The following is a 13751-nucleotide window of genomic DNA, read 5'->3' as shown; positions in this document are numbered from 1 at the left end:
CAGGTAACTCATGTGGGTGTCACTCCCGAAGCTGCGACAGTTCACCGAGTGAGCGATTACAGGGGCAGCAGCATAGTAACGGTGAATGAGGCCGAGAGAGCAAGTGAAGGAATTACAAATGAATGTAATCTGATGTGTACAGGCTGCAAATGCACAGTGTGTCTGGGGGTTTAGAACAAAGCATGAACAGAGAGGGGGGCAACGCAGCTCCATGTTTAATGTATAACACTATTAGCTGGCAGCGAGCACAGGCTCTGACCCCTGTGGAGGGGCACCAGAGCCAGCAACGCAGACTGATGGTGGAGACAACGTACTGACCTGTAGCAGGACATGGAGTGTGACTGGTGACAGAACATGGGAGCCATGCAGGTCAGGACAGGATGGAGGACACAGAGCAGGTGAACGCAGGATGACAGGATGCAGGGAGAAGAGTGGATGGTAAAGGGGGGAAGAGTGACAAAAGTGATGATGATGAAGATTAGTGGTAGATGTGTGTTATAACTGACATAAATATTATATAATCTCTATACGTAGTATATACACCGGTCATTAAAATGAATTATCTTGGGGAAATGGTGCCTGTCAGGGGTGGCAATAAGTACTAGAAGCAGGAATCTGGGTGTACTGGCAAGTGTAAGGATCTGGGTGATATTAGTGATGGTTAGACGACCGTGTCAGAGTATACCCAAAACGGCAAGTCTTGGGGGATGTTCCTGGTAGGTAGTTGTTAGTATCCACCAAAAGTGATCCAAGGAAAAGCAAAAAGGTCAACCCGCACCAGGGTCACTCATTGGCACATGTTTGAAGTAAAGGCTGTATGGTCCTTTCCTTTAGAAAGGTGACAGTGCTTTGCATAGCTGGGGAAAATGCGTCACCCGAGCAACATATGGGAAGAAGGTAAGCGGGCAAGGGCAGGGTGATACTTTCAGCAATCTTCTGCATGGAACAGGATGATGCTCCCTTCCACACAGAAAATAATTGTTCAGGAATTTTCACTTTTTGCAATGTAAAGTGCTGTTACTTTATAAAAAAAAAAAAAACAAATTTGACAAAATAAGAAAAAAAATGTTTTTCAGGAATGTTTTGAGGAACGTGACACAAACTTCAATGAGGTGATGATATATCGTAGGTTTTGCATTTTATAAATATGGGTCAAGTTACCTGCATCTGCATTTCAAGTGCAAAGTTTAAAGTGACAGCACACACAATCCATGCCTCTCTATACTGAAGTCTGCACAAGAGAACTACATGTCTTAGGTCACATCTTTTCAATAACCTTTATAAATTGGGAAATCCTCTAATATTATATCCGTGTGGAGCATGCCATACGGAGTGTGAACTCTGTGCATCCAAAGAGTACAGTTCTTGTTTAAAAAGCCTTGCTCCCCTCTGCCCACCCCGCTGGACTGAGACCAGCTCCCGTTCACACTGTAACCTGACAGAGCTGCTATAATTGCCTTATTTATCTTATGGCTCACGCACAAGCTGTGTGTGCATTGGCTGCCTGAGTTTGATGCATGGAAGTCCCAGTCGGGCCTGAGTGAACCTTCGCTTACACTTTACAGACGTCCTGCAGCCCCCCGCTCCATGTCCCTGCGCAGCCGCTGGATAAATCATCTCTGAGTTTTACTCCAGCAAAGTTTGTCTGCGGCTGGAGCGCCAGCTTCGGAATCGCTGGAGCACAGGGGCATAACATGCACTAATTACGGAAGTTCTGGTCAGTGAGTGATGGATAGCCCTCCTCAAGGCAGCCACAGCGTTCTCAGCATTGGTGACAGAGGAGGAGGGGGGAGATTCTGCAAGCAACTATTAATTCACAGCCAGAGGTGCTGCCAGTTAATTGTGCACCTAAATTGCCCCCAAAATCAACACCTAGTGAGGTCAGCGAGTGTCACCGAGCCCCCTGGCCCCTGAGTGGCTGGCTGCACTTTGCTTAGTATTGTACATCACAAGAACAACGTGCAATAGTCCTATTCTCTGCCGATTACTTTAATCAAGGAATAAACTAATTTAACCAAACACTTAGTAAATTAAATACATAAACCAGTCACACATACTGATCCCATATTTAAAGGTTGTGTTCACACTGCTGTCATGGCCTCTATTATAACAGAAACCATGGTGGCAGTGTTGGATCCTTCAAGCAACAGACATAAACAGCGCCCAACAGACCTTACTGTCCACCAGGTTCTGTCGTGTTGTCTGTCATTCTGTTAGGAGGCTTTGATGTTTGTGTGTACGCAGCCTAAAAAAACAAGCACGGCCATCACATGCAAAGGGCACCTTGGTAAACCCTAAAGGGGTTATCGGTCTATAAAGAAAATGTGTATGTGGCTGGGGGTGAGGTAAAATAAGAAAAAAGTGATGTTACTCACCTACCCTGGTGCCCCACATGTGCTGCATCAAAGCTACAGATCCCCTTGGCTACTTCCTGGTTGATGATGACACACCTTAGTCAGAGATTGGGGCAGTTCTTGTGTGGACGACATGTTATAAGCAACCAGGAAGTAGGCAAGAAGACCAGGGATTGGGAGTGTTGGCAAGGCCGCTGTGAGGGATCAGGGTAGGTGAGTTAACATTCTGTTTTACTTGTACCCCAGATACTATCTTTAAAACCCAGATAACTGCTTTTTAAAACTCTAATACATAACATATAAGATTAGACTATGATGGCGGTGGGGTCTGTCTGCTGTTGGAATGAAGCACAGGGCGCTGATGCATACCGTTGTGCTATTCATTTCCTATGGTAGCTGTTTGAGATAGCACAGTACAGTGCTCTGCTATTTCCCTCGGCTCCCATAGACAATCACTGGAGCAGTGGGTGCACACATGCAACCTATGCTCCATTCTGACACAAGACTCAACAGTAGATACCCCTGCGATCATCTACAGCAGTGACGGGGAACCTTTGATCCACCAGCTGTTACAAAGCTTTGGCAGCCCAGACATATTGAGAAATTGTAGTTTTGCAACAGCTGAAGGGCCAACCTTTCCCTATCCCTGATCTACAGTACAGGGGATAAAGGTTTTTGGTCAAACAACCCTTTAAGCTGGCCAGGGACATAACATTTTCCAAAACAAGCTATTTCCGCTGTATCTTTTGGCTAGAGATGAGAGAATTGACAGTGATAAAGCTTTGTTATCTCTGTAATAATCCCAGAGACTCTGCTACGGCTGCTGACTGGCTGAGCGGGGCTCACACGTCTCGACCCAGGTCCTTGCTCAGACCAGGAAGGGGCTATGGAACCAGGAAATGGAGCAGGGGACAGCGGCCCCTAGCACGGGAGCAGGAGAAGTAGGTGCATGTTATGTTCAGCAACCTCCTCCCTGACTCTTTTGAAAAAAATTTCCTACCTCAGAGTTCTCCTCTAATATTTTATTCTTTGCAGACTATTATGGGGGCTGCCATCTTCCCAAAATGTATATGGGAAGATGGCAGCCCCCCAACAGCAAGTCCCATAAACACAAGCACAATAGATTGGCCTACACCTAGTTCACTGTTTTCTAGGCATGCTTTGTGAACTGTGCAGATTGTGCAAGATGGGGGAGGCAGTGTTCAGAGCTTCAGCTACTGTGTCTCATCTATACACTGGTGTCACCTTCCACTGTAATCCTGTCTATAATAAGGGGGAGAATTATAGAAAGTGCTCTGTAAAGAACAGAAAACTTTTACTGTCATTTGAGAAAACTTTTGACATGTCACATAGACATACAAGAAGCATAAGCGGTCCAACATCACTGTTAGGGGGCATTCACATGTTCCTTGTATACAGTCTGCGCATGGAAGATGCACTATGGACTGGATTCACAAACCTTCTGGCATAATGTATCATTATGATGTCAGGAGGTTGGAATCAGTTTGAATCTTCTCTGTATTGTACTGACAGAGCCACAGTTTCAGAGCTCCTGGCATCATAATGATACAGTACATGATGTTGGGAACTCTATTCTTTTGCAGACCGTCCGTATTTACAGACTGTGCACGAAGATGAATCCGATGACCATAGTTTATCATTGGAGCAGTGATTTTTTATGGCCATTGGACACATTTGGCAGGTCAGCATAAAAAACAACATTTCAGAATTACTTTTTAATATAGATAATAGTAAAATGGGAAAATCTTTTTTTTTTTTATTTTTTTTTTTTTAAATGTAGTTAACATAAAAACTCATTTTTTTCAACTAAGGCTGGGTTCACAGTTCACACTACCTTTTTCCAATCCGTTTTTTCCAAAAAACGGATGAAAAACTGATGAAAAAAACAGATGCAACTGTGTGCATCCGTTTTGATCCGTTTTTCCATTGACTTCTATTATAAAAAAAAAACAGATCAAAACGGATGTTTTTTTTTGGCGTACACAAAAACGTGGTCAACCTAATTTTTGTGTCCGTTAAAAAAAAACGGATCTGTTTTGATCCGTTTTTTTAATAATGGATGCACACAATTGCATTTGTTTTTTTCATCAGTTTTTTACAAAAAACGGATTGCGAAAACGTAGTGTGAACCCAGCCTAAAAAGCCTTATAAAAGGTGGGTGGGGGGACCGAACAAAGCAGTCCTTTTTGGAGGCCAACATACTTTCTGTCACTATAACATTACTCCAAAGTTAAACTACACCTTTATAAATGTAGACTGTGTTTTCTACAACTCATATGCTTCAAAAACAGACAGAATGAAGATTTGGGCTATGTTCCAATCTATCAGATACACTATGGACGTAACACAAGAAGTTTGCAGCCCGCTATAGTAACAGCAAAGTGGATGAGAGTTGTAGAAATTGTGTCCATATTCTGCAGAAACTCCATGTTAATGTAATTCCGCAGTATGTCAATGTAAGTCCCACAAGCTTTTTTAGAAGCCATATTAGTTCTCACCCGGCTTTCTCAGAAACAGTTATAACTAAAAAAAAAAAAATCCCAAAAAAGTAAGAAACAGCTAAAGTAATAGTCCTTAATGGGACTGTGATTTACAGCTGTTCTCCCACTTGTGATGTGTAATTTAGGAGAAATGCTCTTCGAGACTCATTTGTATAATTATCAATCATTTATGGCCCTATTCCACGGAACGATTATCGTTCGTTTTCGGACGATATCGACCGCTACGGACGATAATCGTTCCGTGGAATAGAGTGCAACGATCAGCCGACATCGTTCATGTCGGCTGATCGTTGCAGTCGCTTGTTTTTCAACATGTTGAAAAACAAGCGACTGATATAGCAGCGATCTGCTGCCGTCGCTCCGTTGAATAGGAGCATCGGCAGCTGACGCTGCTATATCCTATGGGCTGCCCGGACGATCAGCGATCCTCCGAGCAGCCCCCCCGCAGCTCCCCGCCGCCCCTCCCGCACTCACCCGCTCGCTGCAGCCGCGTTGAATAGCGGCGGCAGCGAGCGGCGAACGAGGAGCAAACGAGCGCTAATAGCGCTCGTTTGCTCCTCTAAAACGACCCGTGGAATAGGGCCATTAGACTGTAAAGTTGTTTGGACAATCCTCGGGCTCTAATTCATCCAGTATGCTTGGGCTGCAGGAGTATACCAAGTTGGATGTAATGTAATGTGTTTCTTTGAATAGCAGCTTGAGAAACTGCAAATCTTTCTATTAGAGCAGGGGCAGGGAACCTTGGCTTTCCAGCTGTTGCAAAACTACAACTCCCATCTTGACTTTACAGCCAAAACGAAAGCTTTGGCTATCCAGACATGATGGGAGTTGTAGTTTGGCAACAGCTGGAGAGCCAATGTTCCCTACCCCTGTATTAGACCTTTCTTGGTTTATGTTCATCCTGGTTTTAGCTTATAACTATTGATGCAAATATGCATTGTACAACAATTCTTAATAATACAATTACTAGCTATGTGATCTATCACAGTAATTTTAATAGTAAATAAGAAGCTACCCAAAGTACACTGTGTGTGATTATGCTGCATGGATGACAAAGCCTTAATACATTTAAAGGGGAATCTCTCAGCACTTGGACCTGACCCGAGGCGCTGACAGTGTGCTGAAGCTGACTGCGCCCTAGTGATCTTGGTACCTTTATGTAAGAGTGGTATTACACGGAACGATTGTTCAGCGATTAACAATCTCAAACCACCGCTATGACGAACGATCTTAATCATTTACCCTATTACACAGGATGATGATTGTTACTTGCTGTCGTTCTTGCACTCGTCTTTTATTAGCTGATAGACTAGGGAACGAGTGCACAACACGTTATTACACCGAACGATGTTCGAACGATTTGTGAACGATTAACACTAAAAATAGGTCCAGATTCTATCAAATGATCAACGATTTCTCGTTGGTCGTTTAATCATTGCCTGCTATTACACGTAACGTTTATCGTTCAAATCCAAACGATTAACTTTTTGAGTGATAATCGTCTCGTGTAATAAGGCCCTAAGCTGTTCATGGTGGCGATTTCTTACTATCTCGACTGATTAACTGTAAAGAAGAGGAGTTGTGGCTCAGGGTTCATGCAGCACTCTGGCACACCTCATCACTGCTTCATCCCTACCTCTTCTCTGTGCATAATCATTGCTGCTCGGCTTTCTGTGCCTGCAAGGCATCTTCCGGGTTCACGCATGGGCCACTGATGTCAAGGGCTTCCTGCCTTCTCAACCCACGCAGGTGCCCTAACCCAGAGCAGCAGTGCACGCCTGATGAGTGTGCCAACGGAGTGAACTGGCTTCATCTGCTCACTCTACTGGGCTACAGCACCTGCATAAGTTGAGAAGGCAGGACAAGCGTGGCCCTTGACATCAGCAGCGCATGCACGAACTTGTAAGATGGTGTGTGCAAGCAAGAGGCCGAGCGGCAAGAACACTGAGCCAAAACTCCTCTTTGACTCTTGTTTACAGTTTATAAGTCGATATTGCAAGGGGCCACTGCCAGAAAGTTGGATGCAGCCCTAAGGCTGCCTGGAAAATATGGATACAGCCATAGGCCAAAGGCTATATCCATGTTTTCCCAGAATCTCTAGGACAGCATCCAACTTCTTCAGCCACCGGTAATTAAATGCTGTGAGGTCAGGTTTAGAGAAACCGAAACATGCTTAAAGGGGTTGGCCACTTTATAGTAAAATTGCTCAGTGTATAGTATAAGTAACTGTACTCACTGTATATACTGACAGCAGCTCCCTGTGTACCTCATAGAGCTAATATCAGACTCCCCTCCTCCAGCCTGGGCTGTCCTGCTCTGTGCTGTTTTGGTCCATAAGATGGCCGACATGGAGGAGCATGTGACTAGGCCCCACCCCCCTGTGTCCACCACTGAGCCTGTATATGGAGGACACAGGGGACAGGGCCTGGTCACATGCTCTTCCATGTCAGCCATTTCATGGACTGAAACAAAACAGAGCAGGGCAGCCCAGCCTGGTGAAGGGGAGTCTGATTTTATCTCTATGAGGTACACAGGGAGCTGCTGTCAGTATATACAGTGAGCACACTTACTAATACTTTGTACTGACCTATTTTACTATAAAGTGGCCTAACCCTTTAAGGTTAGTTCATCTCTAGTTAATACAAAATCTGTGAGGGTCCTTTTACACACACAGATGTCTGACCAATTTATCTGACAGATTTTTAAAGCCAAAGCCAGGTATGGATTTGAAAAGAGGAGGAATCTCAGTCTTTCCTTTATGACCTGTTCTCTGTCTATAGACTGTTCGTGGCTTTAGCTTCAAAAATCTGTCAGATAAATTGGTCACATATCTGTGTGTGTAAAAGGACCCTGAGGCTGACATCTTACATAGTTTGTCTTACGGCTAATTACCACAAAGCAAAGCTACAAGCATTCTTACATGAAACTGTTGTGGCATTTAAAGTGCACATTACCGCGACATGTGAACGCAGTCTTATATTGAATACAAAGCATAAAGTGGAAATAACAGATACAGGGGATGGAATCTTGATAATAAAGCTGTCTGAGATGTCTGAGACTATTGGTTTAAACAGGTGGTCTCATCTCAGACCCTTTTAATAAGACCGCCATGATGACCACTGCAGCTCCAGCTTCAGAGACCCCTGACATATGGCTGAACTAAATATTGGCTGCTCATTTCTCCTTTCTGGTGGAAAAAAAATACTATACAAAGTAGTAAACTGATAGTTCTGCCACATTAAAAGGGGTTGAGGCAGGGTCTCCCCCTCTTTGGGATATATATACCCTAATAGGACAACCCCCTAAAAAAGGGGCACTATATGATGGTGACTTTACGCAGCTGCTGCCAATGCACCTTATTGTAATTACCAACAAGCAATCCATATGAAGCCCAATACAGAATCATATTTGTACTGCTATAGTATCACACAATGTACAGTTTACTGTCCTGTAATCACTTGCACCTGTACGGCCATAAAACCAGACCCATACTCCGGGCTCCTAGCATACAGTGAGTGCGAAGGGGCTGAGGCTCGGATGCACGACCATGCGTCATTCCACATAAATTGTATTTTTATTCCTGTGCTTGACTTCTGATTATTTAAAACGTTACCTTTATACTGTGATAATGAAGCGCTTGACTCCCATAGGGAAGCAAGCTGTATATAAATGGAGTTATTATTATAACTATCACTGTCAGTGCTCTGGGGATCGGCTTCAAAATATGGGAAATTATTAAATCTATAACCAACAGGAACACTGCCCATTCCCTCCACAGGACGTGCATCCCATTTATAAAGTCTGTACTACTCTCATACTGGGAAGGGCTATAAAACATCAATGAAGATGCCAGCTCTTTCATGTTGCAGCAATGTACATTTAATACATTACTCTGTTCACACACATATATGCACATGGTAGTCTCACCTCCATAAATGAGATTCCCAAGCTCCAGACATCTGAGTGAATGCCATACTGTTCCCCAGCAATCCGCTCTGGCTGTAAGGAAAAACAAAATGATGACTACAACCTGCAGAGTAACCTGATAATGAACACCAAATATAAGGAAATCTACTTTAAAGTATACCTCCAACTACAAGCAAAGACCCAAAAACTTAGTAATCTCTTGACTACAGAATATTAACTGCACCCCAGCTGATTCCCCACAAAAATCTATACACAGAAGGCAAAAGACACAGATTCTCAGGGTATTATTACACGGGCCAAATACGGCCTGATCATTTTAGCTATGATCAGCGCTTGTTTACTGGACCTATTAGACGGCCCGATAATTGGGCAGCAAGGACTGCATGGGCATCATTAGCGATGTCCATGCAGCCCTTGCCCAAACACCTGACCTCTCCTACTCCCGGTCTTCTCTCCTCTGCTCCACAGATTCCCAGTCCCGATGGCAGTAGCGCCTGAGCAGCCTGTCACCTGATAGGCTGCTCAGACACTGCTGCTGACGGGACCAGGAAGCTGCGAAGCACAGGAGAGAAGACCGGGAGCAGGTAGAGGTAAGGTGTTAGGGGAATCGTCGGCCACGCATCGCCATTACACGTAGATTTTAGGTCCAAACCTAAATTAACGATCAGTTGATGATCATTGTCATTGGCTGATTGTTGTCTCTATTAAACAGAGCGATAATGTAATTGCTCCATGTAATAGGGCCCTTAGCTTCATTGAAAGATCACGCTACAGCTACTTCCACAGAAATCTACGGAGAGGGTAGAAGGAACACTTAAAGAATGAGAATTCTAGTAAGTGTTTGGTGCTTTACCCCAGTGCTGGATTTATAGCAATTTTTACAAGAAGCAGAAGCTGTGTGTCTCTCTCTTTCTGAAGCTGCGCTCTTCCCCTGTCCCATTTGAGACTTTAATGGACAGCAACTGTAACCTGATCCCTCAGAAAAAAACTGAACTAAAAAAAAAAAAAAAAAGGATGGATTTTGCAAACTTTCTTTATTTCACATCTACTCTTGATTTATATTTTTGAAAGGTACAGGTACACTTTAAGGGAGAGAAGGATAACACATTTAAAATTTTTCCCCCATCTGACACAGCTAGATAGGGCATAACTAGCTGATAGCAGAGGGTCTGACCACTGTTGCCCCCTGCAATCCCGAGAACACAGAACGCCTTGAAGTAAATGGAAAAGCAGGTCCTCCAATTATTAGAATTACTTCCTTTATTCACAGAAACATTCTCATCTGTAGGGGTGCAAGCATTTTAATATTCAGAGGAGTCTACCACCACAAAACTGTTGCATTCATTGTAGCTTTATGCTGATGTTGTGTGAAGTAAAGTATGCAGCGTTGCTTTCGGCTTACCAGGTAATAGCACAGACATAAGTCTTTAACCTACTATTGTTACTTGGTCAAGGTCTGGGATCACTTTGAGCATTTCTCTTTGTGTCAAGGTCAGGGGAGTGTAAAAGAGTTAAGATGGGATCACTCCCAAGACGTAGATCCGTGCTGTGCTCTTAATGCACCTGGCTGCCTGACACTTCCCTCTCGCAGCCTCATAACCCTGAGGCCTCTATACAAGAAAACAAACCCAGAAATTAGAGCCAGCTGAGTGTGTTCTATGCGGTTATCCAGGTCAGTGCTTGTGAGAGGAAGGAACAGTAAATAAGAGTCACAACTTGGGACCCTAATGTGCTGAATATCCCAGTGTTCCCTCTTGCTGGCTCTGGCCTGGGAATTGCGGAGAATTCTTACTCACAACCATGGTTCTGTCGTTACCAAAGGCAAAGCTTTTTACTTAACCGGTATTAAAGGAACAGTAAACCTAGAAATCTAATAATAACAATAAATGTACCGACTAGTCTCTGAACTCCAGAAAAAAGGTCCACATAAAAGTAATAAAGTCAGTGTGCTCTTGGATCCCTTCCCCCTCCAGCCTCCACCTGTCGCTAGAGTCCTAATAAAGGCCGCCAATACACACTGGAAGTATTGGCAAAACCCACTAATTTGGGATATTGGCCGAATGTGTATAGTGACCTTTATTTAGTTTCTGACTATGTTGTGGGAGAGAAGGGTCAGGTATTTTATGCCCAATGCCCAATCCTTTTTTCTGGAAGTTAAGTTACTACGCAAGGAGTCGGGGAATGGCTCTCTTCTCCATTGAGAAAACATGAACACTTGCCCAAGCCCAGTGTCCCTGTGTATGGTGGAACTGGGAGAGATAGCTGTTAGCTAAACAGGTTTGGTCAATCTTATGTCCACCCAATGGGTTTGCGTTGAAGGATCAAACAAAGCAACAGCCCACGTTTCCAAAGCATTTTTCACTAGTTTTCGGCTTAAAAGGGAACCTGTCAGGAATTTCCTTTCAAATATATGTTTTATTGAAGAAGATTTTTTGAAAACAGGAGAATGGGTGGGAAATGGGATGGTAAAGGGTGGGGAGGGGAAGGGGTGGGGGTGCAAAGGTAGATTATAGTGTCAGGAATTTCCTATGAACGAAGGGTGGCCAGCATGAAAAAAAGAGAGATTACCTCATTACAACCAGCAATCATCTACTCTGAAATATTGCAGGATTTCAGAAAAAGTCCTCCTGGAACAGGGCTTCTTCCCACTACTCTGGGCTTGACTGACAGGCCTCTCTGTATTTGTGTATAGGATTAGAGCTGTCAATCAGGCCCACCTAAGCTGGAAGAAACCATATGGGACCATTCAGATGACTTTAAACTACACTGCTCCTGACAGGTTCCCTAAACTGCACTTTAAAAAGCCACAAATCATGGTGTACATCAAACTTTCTAACAAAAAAAGCAGCTTTACTCATCACTGGCCAAATTTCTAAAGTGGGTGAGGTCTCTGAGGAGGTGTTGTTTCAGCCCAACTTATTAAGGGAAAGCCTGAGAAGGCCAAATTGTTTATGCTTCTCAAATGGAGAAAAATGCTCCAAATTTATAAAGAGTTGGGCACAAAAGCCTGGCATCTTAACATACGTGGGACACTGCCCACACTCCTGGAAGAAAGGGAGGGGGAGATAAAAAAAAAAGATGCCTTTAGGGACATGTATAATAAAGATGTCAATAACTTTGCATCCTTTGGATTGTCATATAGGAAATAACAAGTTCAAGCAAGAGCAGAACACCATGGCAAGTAGTGATATCATGTTTCAGTTTTTATACATGGTTCAAGTGGATGCAAGTAAATGGTTAACAGGTGTAAATGTAGGCTATGTTTTCCGACAAGACATCTAGAGAATACAGGATGGATCTGTTCCGTCTCCTGGATCTAATCCCCTTTTCCAATTAGCAGATGGATGCCCCTTTCATCTGCCAATCAGTTTAATACCCACCTGGGATCTCCCTTCATGTCATCAAAAGGACCCTCAATTCAATTACTGTGTGGGTTAGATCTGCTACATTTAACCCCTTGAGGGATACAGGTGTCCTAGTACTAGTCTGCCCCAAACAAGCTACACTATATATTTCGACTGCGAAATTCTATGGGTGCAGAGAAAAGTGTGAGAAATAATCCCAATAAAAATACATCCAACTTACCGCCATATAAGCGTTTGTGCCCACGTAGGTCTTGGCGATAGAATTCACCAACTAGGACAGAAAGGAAATGATTGTGTTAAACCGACAACAGCATAAAACGGGCAATTATTTCTCATTTAATCCACCCATCAAACAAAAGGAGAAGGAAATAGAGTGATGACATAAAAGACAGAATAAAAAATATATAGAGTGCTTTTATCTGCAGGCATTAAACAGAAAATGATTACACTTATTGCTTCCGCTCCGACGTGTAAACAAAACGATTGTTAGTGCCGCTGACAAACCCCTGGCCTGCTGTAAGTATCAGCATTCTCCGGTATGGTACAATTCAGGGAGACATAATGCACAAAGCATCATTTACAAGAACATACACAAGCGCTTATGACTCAGAGATGAGATCTACAAGTGTTACTTACAAATGTGGCATTACCGGGCATTTTACTTTACTCAATAACATCTTTACATAGAAATTTGGGTATAAGAGAAGTCGGGGGAATGGAATATTATAATGTTTTGTCATAGCCAGAGGTGATCATCATATAAAAACAGAGAGATATGTGACTAAAATGATGCTCCAGACTATGCCATATGGAAGAATACTTTAAAAGGGATTGTCTGCTCTGGTCAAACCTTTCTATTTGTTTTATGGAGGTATAAAGAGGTCCCTGGCCTCTACAGGGAGCAGATCTCACCTCTGAAGACTGCTGTTATCTGTAGTTCATACAGATGCAAACTTATTTCAACAGACATGGTGTGGTGCACTGAGGACCAAGGTTCTCCCAGCGTATAGACCGCCATCATGCATGTATCACCTAATGAATATGATGGGATGGGTAGTGATTTGTGCATACAACTCCTAAGAATAAATCCAGTTCTCTCTATTATAGAGAATTAGTGACAAATCTCTAAGTTGTGCCAAAGTAGTCTAGAAAGCGCTCTTCTTTTAGGAATCCGGGGGTGTGAACTTTTGCCAATCCCTACAGGTGCCATCTTTAATAGAATTCCACTTTTAGCTCTGTAATTCCTAAATGTCAGACAGTGCACTTATGGCAGCAATGCACAAAGAAGAGTCAAAGCGTTCCAAGGAGCCTGACAGACACAAATAATGCACAATGTGCGGAAGATAGACAGAGACAGCTAGGAGCGCACAATACCGTAGCCTGTATGAGTGAGGCTGGCAGTGCAGCAGGTGGGGCCAAACAGAATAGCTAGTGGCCCCCTGAGTCCTGTGGTCTCTAGCTGAGTAAGGGGGAGTGAAGGGGCCTATTCATAGTGACATGACAGGAAGGTCAGGGGTCAACCTGATGGGTACTCTCTGGGGAGGTTTAGAGATGGAAATTAATTACAATTTGGGAGGAGGGTC

General features: G+C 43.5%; 1 protein-coding gene across 1 annotated transcript in view; it reads right to left on the bottom strand.

Moving 5' to 3' along the window:
* The window catches only part of MAP2K5 (mitogen-activated protein kinase kinase 5), a 105596-nt gene that overhangs the window by 28932 nt on the left and 62913 nt on the right, over positions 1 to 13751 (bottom strand). Inside the window, exons 15-16 of the mRNA XM_069975226.1 lie at positions 12389 to 12439; positions 8804 to 8875 (exon numbers count right to left, since the gene is read on the bottom strand). Coding sequence (XP_069831327.1) covers positions 8804 to 8875; positions 12389 to 12439 — 123 coding nt within the window. The remainder of the gene's footprint in view (positions 1 to 8803; positions 8876 to 12388; positions 12440 to 13751) is intronic.

The sequence above is a fragment of the Dendropsophus ebraccatus genome, chromosome 1, assembly GCF_027789765.1.
Source record: "Dendropsophus ebraccatus isolate aDenEbr1 chromosome 1, aDenEbr1.pat, whole genome shotgun sequence".
Taxonomy (NCBI): domain Eukaryota; kingdom Metazoa; phylum Chordata; class Amphibia; order Anura; family Hylidae; genus Dendropsophus; species Dendropsophus ebraccatus.
This window is presented reverse-complemented; position numbering and strand designations above follow the sequence as displayed.